Source organism: Colossoma macropomum, unplaced genomic scaffold (genome assembly GCF_904425465.1).
Source record: "Colossoma macropomum unplaced genomic scaffold, Colossoma_macropomum, whole genome shotgun sequence".
Lineage (NCBI taxonomy): Eukaryota > Metazoa > Chordata > Actinopteri > Characiformes > Serrasalmidae > Colossoma > Colossoma macropomum.
In genome coordinates this window covers 30249457-30264064 of record NW_023494790.1, presented here as the reverse complement: position 1 = coordinate 30264064, position 14608 = coordinate 30249457, and the positions used below count along the sequence as shown (strand labels likewise).

Below are 14608 nucleotides of genomic sequence, written 5' to 3'. Positions count from 1 at the left end.
TACGTGCATCTGCCCCCCGAGATTTCAGCTTAACATGTTTGCCGTATGTGACCCGTGTATGAGCGTGCTGCTTGAGTCAAACGGCGTCTATATTTGAATGGGAGTGAACAGTGAAGTGGAGTCACCACAAAGAGAGCTCAGAGGGGCCTGAGAACACTCAAATGTTCTTATGTCATTCGGATTCAAATGGACTGTGCCAACTATTGCAAAAGCAACATTCCGCTCTCTCATGTTAATTTCTGGCAGCTGGGCTGGGGGAGAACGTCAGTGACAGACATTTAGCCTTGACCGAAGATTAAAACGTAGCTGTTGTGAGAAAACCTTGCATCTCTAAAACGAGAACTTTTAAAGGAGAAGGGGGAAAAATGGCTTTAAGTTTAATGTACAGCAATATGCAGTTATTCATTTTTCTGAGTAAAAAATTCCATATTAAAATTGCAAAAGAAAGAGGAAACTCAAAGGAAAATGAGTGAAAAAACAGAAGTTTCCAAAACTGGAGCTCAAAAAAATGATTAAATGTTATAGAGAAACACCCTTGCAACGCCTGGTAGACCACCAAAACTGTGCCCATCAGATAAACAGAGCTTAAAGCTTTCATCTTTGAGAGATAAGAGAAAATCAAGCACTACTCTTGCTTCAGATCTGAAAAAATCCACAGGTGTTTCTGTCCACGCTATGAGTCTGAAAGGATGTGTAGCTGTCAAGAAGCTGTTACTGAGAAAAAAGAAAAAAGAACATTCTTTGAATCTTTGAAAACTGAAAACAAGTCTCCTGAAAAAATGGAAGCTGTAATAAAAGCAAAGGGTGAACACAATAAATACTGAAACAAATTATATTATATTTAGTTGTTGAGGATTCTGTGTAATTTTCTGATAAAATTATATATATATATATATATATATATATATATATTTTACCTGATGCTGAAAATGAATAACTTGTACTTAATGGTTTTACTAATAAGAAATTAAATAAATAAAGAGTATTCTCTGAATTTTGCACAGTACTGTACATAAATGTACAATAATGATTTTTAAACAGTTAACTTCCAACAGTCCATCCATCATGAAATGTTCACACAATGTAAATGGTGACTGGCATTTTTAAATGTTGAAACAAGTGAAACAAAGTAGGTTAAAGGAAGAACTTGTGCAATAAAATGATAAAAAGAAAGACAAAACCTTCTTAAGTTCAAAGTATTTTTTAAAGGAATGGTTTGGCAAAAAAAAAAAAAAAGTTTACACAGTTTTCCCACTTAACCCAGATGAAGTCAATCAGTCAAGCCATGCTTAGTGTCTAAATTTTGCTTCTTTTGTTTAGTGCCTATGAGGACAACTTTACTAACAAACACGAGGGATCCGTTGTCTGAAACGGCTGCTACCGTTTTTTGCTGCACAGTGAAGTTCTGTTCATTTTTATAGTTCCCAGTAAGTTGTATTGTGTCTTAACAACGACATTGACAACTCTGCACAACCTTAAAGAAGACCTGGATGCAGTTTGAGTGTGTTGAGAGAAGTTCTGAGGATTTATTTACAGAAAAGATTTAGGATACTATTGACTTCTAGTGTTTGTTTGCAATGTTAGCCTTGTAGCTCCAGTTTAAAACTAAAGCATCAAAATTTGGATATCAAACATGTTGGTTATTCACAATCACAACTGATGAGAAAAATCACAATTAAATATTTTCCCCAAATCGTGCAGCCCTAATGTGGGGGATGTAGAAAATTGTGCAAATGTCATTTTTTTGCTGAACCACTCCTTTAATATCACAAGGTGTGACCATTTCTACTGGTCCACTAATCACAAAATGTTCATACAATGTCACATTCATATAGGCTACCATTCTCAAATGGCCAATAAAAATATTATTTAAAAAAAATAGTTGTGTTCATATGATGGCAAAGAAAAGTCAAACTTTTGCAATTGCATGATTAAAAACACTCAAACAGTATGCAGGAGGGGGTGGTGCTGCTGAAAAAAGCAAACAGGATCTATCAGGCTTTGGCTGCAGCTGAATGCATTAAGGTTTTGGCGCTGGAGTTGGCAAGTATGAAAAGACACCTCTCCCCTAAGCCCCTGCTCCAGGAACTAAGTCAAACCACTGACCCAAAATGCTTAGTTATATATTACCGGGGAACAAATAAGGCTGAATCCTGCATTGATTTACATCAGGCGTGTCATGGCCCGGCAGGGCGCGCTGAGTTCATTCATCTTTTTGCAAACGATACATGGCCATATTTCCCTCCAGCACATGAAAAGCTAGAGGAAGAGCCAGAGTGGCCTACACCAGATGCAGACACTGCAGCACTGCGAGTCGCACTGCATTCAGATTACGCTCAATAATTTACACGCTGGCCCGTCTCTGAGTGTCACACTCTGCTATGGCAAATGAAACGGTTTGTACAACTTTCAATTCTTAATGAATGTCCACATTTATACAACAAAGATCCTGTAAAACAGCTCAGCATTTGTCTGCAAGTCTTTAAACTAGTTCTCTTACAAACTACCTGGGGAAAAACTGAATAACTGTAATTATTATTAACTGTACATCGACTGGCCACTTCATTACGTCCTCGTATTTACACTCATTGTCCATTTTATCAGCTCCATTTCACCAATAGGAGCACTTTGTAGTTCTACAATTTCTAACTGTAGCCCATCTGTTACTCTGCATACTTTGCTAGCCCCCTTGTACCCTGTTCTTTCATGGTCAGAACCCCTACAGGACCACCACAGAGCAGGTATTATTTGGGTGGTGGATCATTCTCAGCACTGGAGTGACGCTGATGTGGTGGTGGTGTGTTGCACTGGTATGAGTGGATCAGACACAGCAGTGTTGCTGGAGTTTTAAACACCTCAGTGTCATTGCTGGACTGAGAACAGGCCACCAACCAAAAACATCCAGCCAACAGCGTCCTGTGACCACTGATGAAGGACTACAGGATGACACAAACTGTGCAGCAACAGATGAGCTGCTGTCTCTGACTTTACATCTACAAGGTGAATCAACAAGGTAGGTGGGTCGAATAGAGTGGATAGTGAGTGGAATCAGTGTTTAAAAACACCAGCAGCACAGAGACAGGAGATTACTCTGCCCCAGAATAATTGTACTTCAGGGGGTTTCAGCATGTTTTCACTTAGAGAAGTTACAATAAGGGTGCGGCGAGATTCCAATCAGATGTCTTCTATGCAAAGTTAAATGTCTTCTGCGGCATGTTTTAAAATAAACAAATTAATGGTTGAGATTTTTAAAGGCATTAAATATATTGGTCCATACTGTGTCCCAATCTATGGATCTACTGCCTAAAGCAAAGCCATTATGTCATAATCTTGCTCCAGGAAAGTACATTTTGTTGTGGATTGCAAGATAAATTATCATATTATAGTCTTAGTTCAACTTTTCATTGTAACTTTTGGAAGCAAATGATGGTGAAGTTATTCTGTCTGTTCTTCTGTAAGATGTATTCAGAATCACCAGCTAAAGTCAACTGAATATAAACCAAACAGCTTACATTCATTTTTATTATTAAATGAATTTTGGAACCACTGAACATCAACAAACAAATGATACCCAGTTTTGCCATCATGGAAAGATCAACCAAAGATCCTCAACCAGAAGCGAAGAGATTTATTTAAACATGTAGAGAAAGGATTGTTTTATCCAGTTTGAAGGTTTTGTTGACATTCAATAATGAAAAAGTTCAGGTTGTAATTACTTCAGACAGAGGCATCGCACTGGGCCAGTCTTGAGAAGAGTTAGCCTTTCTCTGAGACAGAGACAAGCTGAGTCAAAATGATGCTGAGGCTGAGACCATTAATGTACGTCCTCGAGAAAGGACTTAAGTACAACACTACTTCTTACTCCTACAAAGATACATCCTCATGATACATAATGAAGCTTTGATAAGCATCATAAAGGCTTTCACTCCCCATGGAACCTCTTTTGAAAGAGTTTTTAAGCTTTCTGTTCATTCTCTCTCTTATGGGATTAAATGTAAGGCACAGCATGATATAAGAAGAGCAGCCCATGAGCCTTTGGGAAAATACATGAAACATAATGTAACACGATATATATTCTCTACATTCCTTTTAATGTATGCTGCTAAGGAGAAACACAAATGCACACACACATGCTTCCTCTAATTTAAATATAACATACACATTCTTTACAGTCCAATCCATACACTGGGCCAATAAGAAATCGATACCTCATGGTGGACAAAGCATATAAATCCAGTACTTGCGTGAAAGCAGAGATATTCTTAATAAAATATTACTTAACTGAAAGTTAAAATTTATATTTGTACTTGAGCTAAAGTGCAAAAGTACATAAGTAAAAATCACAAACAACATTTCTCCTTTTGTGTTTTCAGTTTAGGAAATTTCTTAGATAAAAGTTCTCTCCCCATCCAAACTCCTGTGAATTCGGATGTCTGATTTTAAAAATGCCCCGCACAATGTTTCAGCATTTTCTTTCATTCTGAAGGCTTGTCAGAGTTGCCAATGCCTAGTTACAGTTGCAATGCTATGACTGGACATTTGATACTTAGGTGAGGAATTCAGTAAAAGGTGCACTATGGGTGATTTGACTTTTCTGTGAATGTGCATCGTATTTGTATGTATATTATCACTGTTGGAACAAAACCTACTATCATCAAAATTAACTTGTAATGGAAGTTAATGAAACAAGACTCTTCCAAGTCATTTCTGACCATTTCCATTGGTCCGTTCATCATGTATTTTAACACAATGTAAAGGGTATCTGAAGTTTTCAAATAAAGCAAAAAAGTAAAAAAACGACAAAAATGGAGCTACAAGGCTTTTGTGTGATGACTATATCGTGTAAAAATCACGTTTGTTTTATTTAAATTGTCTTGTTTTGCCAAGAACTGTGTTGATGTAACACATTTTACTGTACAACTATTTCCACATTTTAATCATGTAAATTCAAAGTGCCATGTTTGTCAGTGTAGTGGAACAAAAAGTGTCACAAAATTGAAATAATTATGAAAAAAGTACTTAAGCTCAGTAATGATGCACATGTACTTAATTACTGCCCACCACTGTAAATGCAATGCAACTTCATTCTAAGACGTACTTCCAGGACCATGACCTTTAAACAACACAAAGCAAGCCTAAATAGAACAGTGCAAAATCCAAAATCAACCATCATATATAACATGTAATATGTAGCTGCTACATAAAAAAAGTTCTCTGGTGATTTTAGAAGGCAGGAAGTGAGAGGCAGTCATTTTTTTTTCTGGTGCGTATCTAGATTCGGTGTAAATTGTTTCCAGATTGCATCTCTCATGCCTGTGTGGACAGTAGAGCTGCACACCTGGCTGCTGCCCCCAACTGTCCAGCTTCTGCCACTGCAAAACTCTAACCAGGTGACATCATTCCTAACACAATCCACTAGCACAATACTTTGAACAGGTCTACAGGCACATGAGGCGAGACTTTATCAAGTTTTTTCTCATATTGCTTATTTACTCATCCGGGCAAACATGTGCATGGTGAATTTTGTATATTTCAAGAATTCTTAACTGCTTTTTCGAGCTTTAATTAACCATGACATCAAACAAGAACAACTGATGTATGAAAAAGTGCATATTCTACTAACAATACAAAGAACAAAAGAAGAAAAGAACAAATGCTGTTTGGGGAGTCGCAGAAATGATTTCAACATGCTCTCCCAAATACCCTTTTTGAGAACATACGAAGATTCTCACAATAAAATGAGCCATAACAGCAAAGAACATACTACTTAAATTATTTGAAAATGCATGCCTTGTTGAAGTGGCTTTAAAATAACTATGATTTGACAAAAGGGCCATTTAATTAAGCCCCTGCATTTACTGGAGCCTCCCAAAGGATAAATCAACCGTTTCCTGCCAAGGCCTGCGTTTCTATGGATTTCTAAAAGACTTCCAGCCAAGTTCTGAATGAGCACTAAAGGAGGAGCGAACGTAACCCATTATCTCTGAATGAGCGCTAAAAATTCATCCACATTTCTCGAGAACCTGGTTCAGCAATCGTCGAAAGCCCAGCACGCATGGCCTGTAACGATGATGACACGGCCTCCCGACTCCATCCAGACCACTTTACATGAATTTTTCAGCGGCTACAGCGCAGCCGTTTTCCGAGCGTATCAACAGCGTGGAAAGCCATCCGGCTCTGGCCTACTTCTGCTCCCCTGTGCGTGACACCACAACCATTTAGAGTGGCGTTTCTATCCTGATAGCAATTCCACCACCATTTTCAGCTGTCTCATTCCATTTTCTGTCCACTATCTAATTTGTGATGCAGCTTTTTCCTCCCCTCCTCTGCTCTCCGGCCGTGGCGACTTTCTGCTTGCGCCCTGCATTATTCACCGTTTTCAAGAACGCCTGTGCACCCCAGAGGCCCCAGCCTACCTCCACACCCCCCACCCATCCAACCCCTCCATTTCCATATTTGTCCTTTCGGACTGCTGTTTTACCATTTCAAATAAGCATGTTGGGTTTAGGACTCCACACTGCGAATACCAATTTGGATGCCGCGTGTGAAACCTTCAGTGCAGCCAAACAGCTGGAGACCAATTTAAACATGCAAGCGGAAGGAGCCTGCGGCCCACCAAGCCGTGGGACCGGCTTGCTCACAGCAGGCCCACTCCAGCCACCGAGCAATCAGCTGACTGTCAGGAGAAGCATGAGTGCATGTGAAATCGGAGGGAAAGGCGAATGCTAACACGCTAAGCGTCATGCCACCCAAGGTTATGGATTCCAGCGCTCTCGTGGAGTAAAGTGGAATTAGCTTGTTACTGAATGTCCAGTCTTGCAAGCAGAAAGGAAAAACAGACCAGCGTTTGACAATAGGAAGGTTTTGAGATTTATTCTGATTTTAAGGAGGTAAAATTATTCAACAGTTTTAATTAAACTGACCAATATGTTTGTCGTTGTCAACTAGGGCTGGGCATTCTGACAATATTTATCAGTATCTGGATAAATAACCTCATACTACATCACAATATGCTTTTCTGCAGTATACCGTGAATATAACCAGTCATTAAAGCTGCACTATATATAAACACATGCTAAAATATAATGGGCGAGCACTGCCGCGAGTCACCATGTAAAGCCTGAAATAATAATAAAAAAATCAGAGGTGTTGGGTCGGGTCTTGCAGGAGTTTTTCGATCCATGTCACACATATTTACGTATTCATGTCACACATACAGGCTCAAAAAGAAGGGCGTGCAGATTTCTGCATTGTAATCTGCTGTATTTCTTTAATAACATGACATTTCAATGCTGATTTGTAAAGAACATGATCTAACATGATTTTTGAAAGAGAAATCACATGAATAGGAACATTTTTTTCATTACTCTGATAAACCCAGTCAGTACTGATATGAACCCTTGTTCATTTTTACACAGTGATACGGTCACACAGAAAAATCTAATTCTACATGCTGATATGTTTTACTCTGGCCAATGTGTACCATAACCCCTCTGTGGCAGATTTAGCATAAACAAGGGCTAAACATTTGTGGGTGTGTGTGTGTGTGTGTGTGTGTTTTGCTTTACATTACAGGTGCTAGAACACATTCAGTGAATACTCATTTTGTCTAAATAAAGTGAACCAGGGTGTAACTACATAGTTTGACATGTGACACCATTGCAATTTATGGGCAGTAACCATTGTAATCCACTGAATGGACCGTAAAAAAGAGACTAAGTCTCAAACCATTTGTGGTATTTCTAAAGTCAAAAAACACATTGCTTATTAATGTTAAAGCCTGTGAAGACCAAGGAGAGTGATGTACTGTGTATGTGTCTGCGTGCGGGACAATGTACTTACAGGAGCCAATGTCTCCTTGTAATTGTAGTATCTGTGGGACGGGCATGGTTAAAACCACCACATCAAATTGCTCCGGCGAGCCTCCCTTCCGGCACACCTCCCAGCCAGACCCTCTGCAGTAAACATGGGTGACGTGATGGCCGAAGCACACCTCTGCTCCTGCTTGGGTGCGGAGAGGCAGAGTTGGCAATGTTGTGGAGGAAGGGAATAAAAGAAGGATGGAAAGCCATGGAGAGAGAGGGAAAGGAGAAAAGAGAACACCACAGAGGGTCACGCAAAAAGATAAAGTGTTGATTCTGGCAAGAAAGTGAAGGCTGAGAGTAATGACACATGCTAATAGCTGTCCCTACTCCCACAATCCTGAAGCAAGAGTAGCTCCCACAATTATTAATCAAATCACAGAAAGCAAATGAAAAGTGAAAGGCTGAACAAAGCAGGGTGTTATTGATTTAACAGGTCTACAATTACAAGAGTAAACAAGTAGGCTCTAATGGGGCCTAAAGTTTGTCATTTGTGGTTTTTCTAACCAACATCGGGATTGTGATTTAAATTAGATTCCCTATAAACAAATCTTCAGGCCTGGTATTTATTTATTTATTTATTAAGCTAAAAAAAAACAAAAAACAAAAAAAACAGCACATTCATCATTTCTGGTTTGAGGCTAAAATGCTGAATGTAGTGAGCCAGCTCTGCCACTTTCCACATTTAAAACTTTTTAAAGTTCGCCCCGTAAGGCAAATCGAATTTGTTTCTCATGTCTGTATTTTTAGACCAACAGTTCAGATGTTGAGTTACAAGTGACCAAGTTACGTGATTTGTATGTTCAGAGTGTCGCGTTTGCTCGCACATCCACATTGGTTGCCGTAGAAATGATGCACATATAATGTCATATATTGTCAAACTGAGTGACATATCTAGAAATCTGATTTGCATCAGATTGGAAACCACTCACAAATGTGACTTTAATATGACAGGAAAAAGTCAGATGTCATGTGGCTTTCCTCTTTTGCCATTCAGACTGCAGAAAATCTGTCCTGCTCAAATCAGGTATGCCAAAAAAAATCAAGATTTGAGCTGCCAGTCTGAACAAGGACTAAAATCCATCATTATAAACAAACGTCTGTCCTAAAACATGTGAATATCCTAACTGATAACGTTGCCTGAATGAACCACCTGCGTCATGAACAACAAACTACCTAGCAGAGCAAGGTAATAATCAATAATCAATAATCAATAATCAAGCAATAATTTCCTCTCAGCTGTTCACTGGTAGAGTGTGACGAAGGGTAGGATGCATTGCTTTTGGACTGTTTACTGGCACTAACTTCAGGTTATGCATAGAGAAGAAAAACAAATGAATTCTGAGTCATCATTAACGGCACATTGCCATGAATTGGACATGTATCCAATCTAGGACCACATATGGAAGTGGCTCATATCTGATTTGAAAAGATCACATTTGTGTCTCCACACAGGTCTAAAAAATAGATCTGTGTCACATTAAGGCAAAAAAACAGATTGTCCCTCTTCAGCCAGGTAATGTGAACAAAGCCATTCATATCTGGTTCTAAATCAGATACGTATCCGAATCGTGGCCATGCAACTGTAATGAGAACAGTCCGATTGGATTTTTTAAAGTGCGTGTGCACCCTCCTTGAGTGTTATAATGTGGCAGCAGCATCTAACCTGAAGTTAGTGCCAGTAAATGGTGCAAAAACATCTGAAACGTCTTTGCCTTCATCTCGCTCTAAGAATGAACAGCTGAGAACTGTTCAGACCAAATCATCTTCGCGACAAAGCTTGCTCTGCTGTTTACTTTGCTGTTGACGGTTCCTTCATGTGACATTATTGATTAGGATGTGTGCATGTGGGCCGTTTCAGGACACAGGTTTCTTCAGGTTAAGGACAGATTTGAGTCACTTACCTACATGAATATGAACCATCAAGTTAGGAAGATCAGATCTGAGCAAAAAATCTGAACTGAGCAATGAGGCTTGTAATATAAATTCAGCCTTAGAGACCCTCCCTAATTCTGTGTTTCTGTGTTATGCTTTTCAATTCACACTGACTTTAAGACAACATTCAATATAGTATGATATAATTAAAACTACAGCTCTTGTGATTTAAAAAAATATAATTTTTCAATATAAACACAATTAATTGTCTAGCCCCTCTTAAAAGTAGGATGTAAATCATATTTCCATTTTAAATATTAAAGACAACTAAATTAAACAATTCTAGAGTGTAGAGTCATTTACTATATAGGCGCACAATATGTAGCTGATCTTTACCCGATTGGGTTTTCTTGAAAATATTGAAATATTCATTCAAGCAGTTACATTTACCACTCTTGTCTGCTTTTTTGTGTTCACTCCCGCACATGTAAAATATCAAAACATCCTCCACTGAGTCTGGAAGTCTGTTATCATCAGGCTCTATGATCTCAATGGCCATAAATCAGTTTACAGAGCCTTGCCAAATGGCACTTTGCTCTCTAGGAAACCGCACACAGATTTCAAAAGAAGAGAAATTCTGGTAGAACAACAGCTGAATCATCCAGAACACTCTGACCCGAACTCGCTTTCAAGGAACATAATTCATTACACAGTAAAAGCAAAAACATCCCTAGGAAAACCATATTCTACATTCATAACATGCCAAACATCACTTTCTCAAAATTAATCAATTCATCATTTCTAAACAAAAAGACAGATGTGATGGAACTGTGGACAAAATTTTACTCTGCTCAAAGTGAAAACAGAACATAATCTAACAAAGCACAAAGCACTAGGTGACAATACATTAATACTAGGAAATTGGCCTTTTTCCCCAAAATGAGACAATGGTTAACAATGGTTATTATTAGGAATGGGTTTCAAAATTTGACACTTTTTTGGTACCAACCAAATTACTTTATTATACTGAGTATAAAAAATTCTGTCTCATATCAAATTTTAATACCCAAGTAGCATCAAGCGAGCTGATAAGCATGGCTTTGCTAAAATCTAGACTGCTGGTTGGTTGATAATGGTGCTACTAATATCAGCAGTCTGTTGAACAAATCTGAGTACAAACATAAACAACAGTGTGACTGGAACTATATATAAAAAAGAATTTATATTAAAAACAAAAGCAGCACGTATTTTTTTGTTGTAAAACATGATATACAGATTCAATGTTTTGCAAAAATATATTGAAAAGGATTGTTATGATCTATTTAAACTGAAGGCACTGAGACAGTAATAAGCTACACACACACACACACACACACACACACACAAAAATATATCTATATATCTATATATACATATATATATAAAACTGAATTTAGTGCAGTGCAACATATAAAATGTTGAATAAAAAACATTGCACCCACTGCTGAAACATTTTAGCTACACCCCTGCAACTGACAAAGAATTGAGAGTGTATCCCTGCCCCTCATGGCCACATGGTGAGCAGTTAGATTGTTTTGAAGTAAATGTGTCTCAAAGTCAGAAAAATAAGTGTGTAACCTTAAGAAATGTCACTACCGAAACACGCATTTTGTGCAATTAAGTAAACTTTTGTGTTTTAATGAAAAATTTTATTTGTGTACAACTGTTCAAAGCTGTGCTTGCTAGGGTGCTATGTACTGCCTACCATTTTTCAGTTCAAAATGAGATAAAATTGTCACTACTGAAACATTTGGTCAAGCTCTGATTGTTTTGGTAGTGACAAAATAGAATGTTTAATCATTTATTTTAATAAAACAAACATAATTAAGGTATAGGGTCACTCAAAGCCAAAGGATTTTAGTCTTAAGTCCAACACAGTTATAAGTCTGAAATGGATTTTCAACTTGGTTTCACTTTGAACCAATTCGGTAGAATTCCACATAATCCACATAATCAAAGTGATATCAAAGTTGAGGTATCGGTATTAGCACAGTCAGTACAAAAACAATACTCACCCTGTGTCATCATTGAGTGATTTCAGCTCTTACATAATTCACTAGAGCTAACAGTACAACAGTGAGACTTCTAGTATGCTGGGATTTAGATACCATCCCATTTGAAGGAAACAATTTTTCAAGTCAATTCAGATTTATTTGTATACTGCTTTTTACAAGCGCCACTGTCACAAATCAGCTTTACAGATATCCTGGTCCAAGCCTTAAGTAAAATCTCAGGTCATTTTATAAGGCTGTTTGTCTTTACTTTATTTCAGTCATTTTCTTGCTTTTGAGAGGAAAAGTAGCCGGTCTGGTTCATGAATAACATTCGTTAAACAAAGCTAATCAAAATGCTTTATTTCCATCTTGAATGTAACATCCCAGCATAATGAAACTAAAATCTTGGCAAGGAAATTTGAACTGAAAAATAACCTACCTGACTCTTTGAGGTAGTGTTTGACAATAGAGGACACTCCTGAAGGTGTTACATAGTTAAGGCTGCCTTCATCCTTTAACATCATGCCCTCTATTGTGGCTTCAAGTGGTTTTAAAAGATCATGCAGTAGAAGTTCTTCATAAAAGCTTGAAAAAAAAAGCGAGTGAAATTGAGAAAATTAGGATTTGGAAGAGAAATATAAAACAACAACTTAATATCAATCACTTTCACATCATATATGCATACTTCGCACAGGCAGAAACCCACCTTTTGTGAATTCTGGAATAATATGGTGTAGCAGTGATGTACTGAGCACCAAGATCAGCTGTGCAAGACATGTTGCTGGGACTTCTGCTTGTAGACATTCTTCCCCCTAGGACAGATATATTCAAAAAAAGTTAAAAATGAAGACCAAAGAGTCACAATCCAGATAGAAACCTCTACCTCAATGGAAACAACTGGATGTGTATATGAAATAAATGTCCTTCTCTTCCAAAATGAAGGGTTCATCTCCTTTCACTGGTGCCTGGAAATCTAGGCCTTTACAATATTTAAGGTGAAATAAAACAAAGATGTAATATGCTAGCTATTTACTTAAAAGAAAAAGACTTCTGCTCATGAACAACACAAATATATTATTAATAACTGTCTATTCATGAAGGTTATAGCAGAATAAAAGACTTTTTTCTTTCCTTGCACTGACAGAAGTAACAGAAACCATGACAGGCTATGGGAAAACGGTTTAAGCGGAATTCCACCAATGTTTCAGAATGTCTGCATAATTAAGTCATTAAGATGTAAATAAAGACAAAGCTGTTCCAGAGAAACTTGGTGAAGGGAACAAGACATCTGAAGAGTTCAATGCCTTTAGAAGCTCCCTCACAGAAAGTTACTACACGGAATGGCCATGAATATGCTGCCTGATGTCTGAGACACAGTTTTACAATCATTTTGAGATAAACTATTGGGCTCAAACGTATTTTTAAATACATTCATGGTGGACGGGTGTCGTTTTTGGATGGTAAATAAAAGGGTTTGCGACCCCTGGTTCCTATTACCACCACTGTAAATAAATCTTAGTTGTAAGTTGATTGATGTGAAATGTTCTGTTCTAGAGAAAATTACCAAGTCAGAATTGTTAACAGTGATGGTGATAGGAACCTGACGTCTGAAGAGGTTAATGCCTCTAAAAGCTACATGACCAAAAAGTTATTACATGAACTGGTTGTGAAAATGCTGCCTGGTGCCCAAGACATTGTTCTATGATAGTTTTGAAATAAACTTTTGAGCTACAATGTACCTTTTAAAATCCATTAATGGCGGAGAGACACACGCAGGGTGTTGTAAGGCAAAGTAAATAAAACCTCTTTGCTTCTAGATTTACCACTTTTTAACCATTATCACATTACGTATAAACACCCAAGAGACGCGGAGGTTCAGGTTCAGGATGGTAAATAAAACGGCTATATGTGTTTATACATTGCAAACCCTGGTTGCCATCACCACAACTGTAAATAAATCTGAGCCAGTAAGTTTCTCCACAGTGAACCATTTCACATCAAACGATTCTACAGGAATTAGTTAACATCTCAATGAACTACGTAGATATTTTGAAGGACATGCAGCTGTCAAGAGCTCACTTAGCTGAGAGAGCAGCCTTGTCAGAGAAGTCAGAGATGCAAAAGTTTGCGTGAAAACCTGCAGGCAGTCTAGGAGACGTAGCGTATTCTCATAATATAAAGGTGATAATGTAATATAACGGTAAGGTAAGCTTGCATAAACACCTTCATCTTTCATCACAACACTCAATATATCCAAACCCAACACTACAGCACTAAGGACAGACCGTTTACTGGTTGACCTCAGCCATAAACATAAGCAGTTAAGTTGGCCGACTTACTCACTGGTTCAGCTCATCTTGTAAATAACAGTTATTTTATCGAGTACAGCTTTATTATCAAACGCCTGCGTGCAGCATACAGTCATTTTCTCTCCGTTTAATTTCTGCAGCGTTAATACACTGAAGACATTGAGCAGAATGAAAGCTAAGCTAACCTGTGCCCCTGGACTTCTCCCAGACCACTATTTTAACTCTGTCTGACAGCTCCCGCCGAAGCAGACAGGCACATAAGCTGCCTGTAAGTCCAGCCCCAATTATAAGCACCCGAGACATTCAGAAAAAAGAAAGTGAATGATTAAAAAATATAGTTCAATGCGTAGCTCCTCCGCTGTTACTCCCGTAGCAGTTCCTGTAAACTCCGCTCGGCCCCTTTAAGAGTCAGGAAAGCGTCTCAGCTGTTGGCCAACCAAAACTCTCCCCGAGTTTACCGGAGAAAGAGACACTTCTGAAACCAGCATATAAAACAGAGCCACGGACATTATTTTAAATAGGAAATATA

The 14608-nt window shown here is 38.1% G+C and overlaps 1 protein-coding gene across 3 annotated transcripts in view; it reads right to left on the bottom strand.

Moving 5' to 3' along the window:
- Positions 1–14511, bottom strand: part of rnls (renalase, FAD-dependent amine oxidase) — an 86481-nt gene extending 71970 nt beyond the window's left edge. The window contains exons 1-4 of one of the 3 annotated variants that reach the window (XM_036573020.1): positions 14265–14511; positions 12477–12582; positions 12210–12355; positions 7843–8004 (exon numbers count right to left, since the gene is read on the bottom strand). In XM_036573020.1, the coding sequence (XP_036428913.1) occupies positions 7843–8004; positions 12210–12355; positions 12477–12582; positions 14265–14382 (532 nt within the window). In that variant the 5' untranslated portion in view covers positions 14383–14511. The remainder of the gene's footprint in view (positions 1–7842; positions 8005–12209; positions 12356–12476; positions 12583–14264) is intronic. The other 2 variants (XM_036573021.1, XM_036573022.1) reach the window with 2 other exon arrangements.
- Positions 14512–14608: the final 97 nt, after the last annotated feature.